General features: G+C 49.6%; 1 protein-coding gene across 1 annotated transcript; it reads right to left on the bottom strand.

The window, feature by feature from the left end:
• Positions 1-738: 738 nt before the first annotated feature.
• Positions 739-3,388, bottom strand: LOC110309192 (cathepsin G). The gene is made up of 5 exons (XM_021181683.1): positions 3,194-3,388; positions 2,411-2,558; positions 1,819-1,954; positions 1,389-1,643; positions 739-998 (listed from the first exon to the last, which is right to left on the bottom strand). The coding sequence occupies exons 1-5, from the start codon at positions 3,246-3,248 to the stop codon at positions 813-815; spliced, it is 780 nt and encodes a 259-aa protein (XP_021037342.1). The 5' UTR covers positions 3,249-3,388; the 3' UTR covers positions 739-812.

Below are 3,388 nucleotides of genomic sequence, written 5' to 3' on the forward strand. Positions count from 1 at the left end.
CCCAGAAGTTCATTATTTTCATGGGTTTGAGATTTGTCTTAAACGGGGATTTTAATGGGATCTCAACTCTGTCATTTGATCAAGATTATCTGTCTGCATAGCTCAGCACTGAGTGGGAGGGTTTGAGAGAGAGAGAGAGAGAGAGAGAGAGAGAGAGAGAGAGAGAGAGAGAGACAGAGACAGAGAGAGAGAGAGAGAGAGACACAGAGAGAGACACAGAGAGAGAGAGACAGAGACAGAGATAGAGAGAGACAGAGAGCCTTGCCCTGGGGAGAGAAGCTGGTTCAGGGAGTGAGATGAGGGGACAAGGGCATGCACGACTTAGGGAAGGGAAGACTCTCACCTTGATCCCCAGGCTGAGAAGGGTAGGTGACTCTATCTAGGCACACATCATTGGGTACTCACCAGAGAAGGAATGTTTATGCTCCTTCAGTATGGATACATGGAAACCTAATCCCTGTTGGAAGGGGATTACATGAGAAGTGGCAGCTTCTGAACCCTCATGAGTAGCCATCCTATCAGAGAGGCCCCATGGACTTCCCCTGTACTTTCTACTGTGTGAGGATGCAGGAAAGGATAGTTGTGATCTAGTGAGCAGCCCCTCGTCAGACACCGGATGCTGGTGCCTGACTTTGAACTTCTCAGCCTCTGAAACGTGGCAAAATAAATGTCTGTTGTTTAGTATACCACTAAAATACCACTATGTGGTATTTTGACATAGGAGCTCAAACACATTAAGACAGCACTATATAATATTTAATAAATGAAAATGTACATTCTCCAGTAGGTATTAATAAGGGCTATGGAAGTCCCTAGGTCTGAGATAGGGAGTCAGCAGGTCTCTGATATCTTGGTGCAAAGCGTCTCATTGTTCTTTTGATCCAGGGCATGAAGCTCTGGATTTTGGTGAATACAGCTGGAGGGTTACCATTGTTGCTTCCATAGGAGACGATGCCCTGGGCCACATTGCTACATACCAGGGGGCCACCAGAATCACCCTGTGGGCAGAGGAGGAAAAGGACACGAAGCTAGGCCTTCTGCCTCTTGCTGTCCCATGATACAGGCTCCCAGAGAAAGGTATGGGCTGGGGGCTTCCTTCAGTTGCCTGTGTGTGGGTGATGAGCTTTTGATGGGCTTGCGGGAATCAAGTTCCTGGGCTTTTCCGTTGCTAGGTTTCAGATCCTGCTAAAGTTATAGCCTCCAGCTCACTCCATCCAGGTACCTCCACCTTCCCCAGTAAGATAAATTGTGTGTCTTCCTGTCATTCCCGAAGAGGAAAACCCTTTCCACTCTGGTCTAGTACCCAGGACTGAAGGGATGGAGACCTGCCCTGCTGTCCTCTATTATACTTTGTCCCAAGAAATACTGGTGGGTGTTCACACTCTTACCCTGAAGGCAGACTTCCTTTCTCTCGGGTTTCCCACACAGATCTGAGTCTGGCTGTTGTAGAATTGGAAGCGATTGGCGCACATTTGGTCCATCTGCACTCTTAGCTGCACCTCCTGGAGTACATTTGTTCCCCTGCTCTGGCTCACCCGGCCCCAGCCAGCCACTGTGCACAAATCCCCTGGCTGCAGTTTTTTGCTGGCCTGAGGCAGAGCCACAGGCTTCACCGATCCACTCCTCCGGGCTCTGCTCCTCAGCTGTCAGGATGGATGAAGGTATTTCAGCTCAGCTGCTCTCTCCCACCAGCACTTAGGGATTTCGCGTCTCCCTCACCACCCTGGAACCCTGCCCCGACTTCCTCCTCAAATGCCACACACCAAGAGGTCGCCAGCAAGCCTGGAGAACCAGAGGTCAGAAGGGGAAGGGGAGCACCTGCAGGAGCATGATGTCATTCCGGATGTTCTGCGGATTGTAATCAGGATGGCGGATGGCTCTGAGCACAGTGATGAGTTGCTGGGTCCTTTCTCGCATTTGGATGTTGTGGGCCCCTAGAGTAACATTTATGGAGCTGCGAAAGAAAGGTTGGGCTAGAGGTAGATACTATAACCAGGATCATACATCCAGCAGTTCCGCTGGGCGCATGAATGGCTCAAGGGCAGAAAAACAAGCTGGAGAGAGCTGGGTGGGGGTTGTGGGGGGAAGGGGATGGGAGGGCCTTGGGCCTGACCCCTTCTTGCTGTTTCCCACAAACCCTGAACTGGGGAAAGCAGATTAAACAGAAACAGTTTGAGTTCTTAGCTAGCACCCAGCCTGTGCCTTCCACTTTCTTCTGTTTGGTTGGTTGGCTTTTGGATCAGAGCCTCCTTTACTGTGTACGGACACTTGCTTCTTACTGCCCTCCTACTGGTCTCATCTTGTCTCCAGAATTTCATTATCATTATACTTAATTGTAATAGCATACGTTCAGGCTCTGCGGAGGGAGTCTGGGGACACTGACTTCCTGAGAAGCGTCTGTGTTCCTCACCTTCCCAAGCAATGAGCTGCTGTTAGGACGAAGTCTTCTCGCACCAGGAACCCTCCACAAGCACTCAGCCCTTCTGGACTCTGAATCAGAAGAAATGCCATGTAGGGGTAGGAATGGGGCCTGGCTTCTCGGCCTCCAATGATCTTCCCTGCAAAGAAAGATCTGGCACTTACCTGTGTACCTGGGAGCTTGCCAACAGTGCCAGGTGGGCAGCTTTAGAAAGGCTGCAAGTGGGGGAGGGAGGTGATACAGAGGAGCTTTGCAGGACTCCAGGCACAGGGAGAAGATGCTAACACTCCACAGGAGTTACTCCTAGTTTGAAGGGAGACTCGTCTCCTTCCCAGACCTTTGTGTGCTCCTCCAAATGGAGAACGATGTTTGTTCCACACGAGGCTGACTCTGGCTATTGAGACGCTTTCCCAAAGTCTGCGCTTTCTCTGTTCCCTGGTACTTCCTTCCTCAGAGAGCACCCCATGGCCCAGAGTCTACCTTTTCAAATCATGGCACTAGATATGGGCGACTGAATAAATTTATGTAGAAAACATTTATATCGTACTTTCTATATGTCAGGGCCAATAACAAGACTCTCTTGTTTATTAACCAATTTAATTGGCATAGCAACTCTAGGCCACAGTATTGATGTCATTTGCATTTTATAGGTAAGGAAACTGAGGAGATGTGAGTTCAAGTAATTTACTCAACAATGCAGTTAGGATTGCTACAACTTGTCTATTCAAGTGTATAGGACAGGACCTGATCTCTGAGGTGTGGTTGGCCACTCACCTGCCTCATCTCCTTGGAGTAGAATAAAGGTCAACAGGAGCAGGAGAGGCTGCATCTTTCCAGAACCGTTGCTTAGTCAGTTGCTGCCTGCTGGTGCTTTTCTCTGCCAGACTTTTATCCTCCCCTGGAGAGAGAGGAAGGAAGGGTGTGCTGGGAGGTCACAGATCCATTTTCCTGCTCGTGTGATAAGTTTCA

Source organism: Mus caroli, chromosome 14 (genome assembly GCF_900094665.2).
Source record: "Mus caroli chromosome 14, CAROLI_EIJ_v1.1, whole genome shotgun sequence".
NCBI lineage: Eukaryota > Metazoa > Chordata > Mammalia > Rodentia > Muridae > Mus > Mus caroli.

Bases quoted from the DNA above. Each gene is read 5' to 3' on its own strand.
- LOC110309192 (XM_021181683.1), bottom strand. From the start codon at position 3,248: ATGCAGCCTCTCCTGCTCCTGTTGACCTTTATTCTACTCCAAGGAGAT. The intron at 2,559-3,193 runs GTGAGTGGCCAA...CTTTCTTTGCAG, and splicing joins ACTCCAAGGAGATGAGGCAG to GGAAGATCATTGGAGGCCGA. The intron at 999-1,388 runs GTAAGAGTGTGA...CTCTGCCCACAG, and splicing joins AAAGGAAGTCTGCCTTCAGG to GGTGATTCTGGTGGCCCCCT.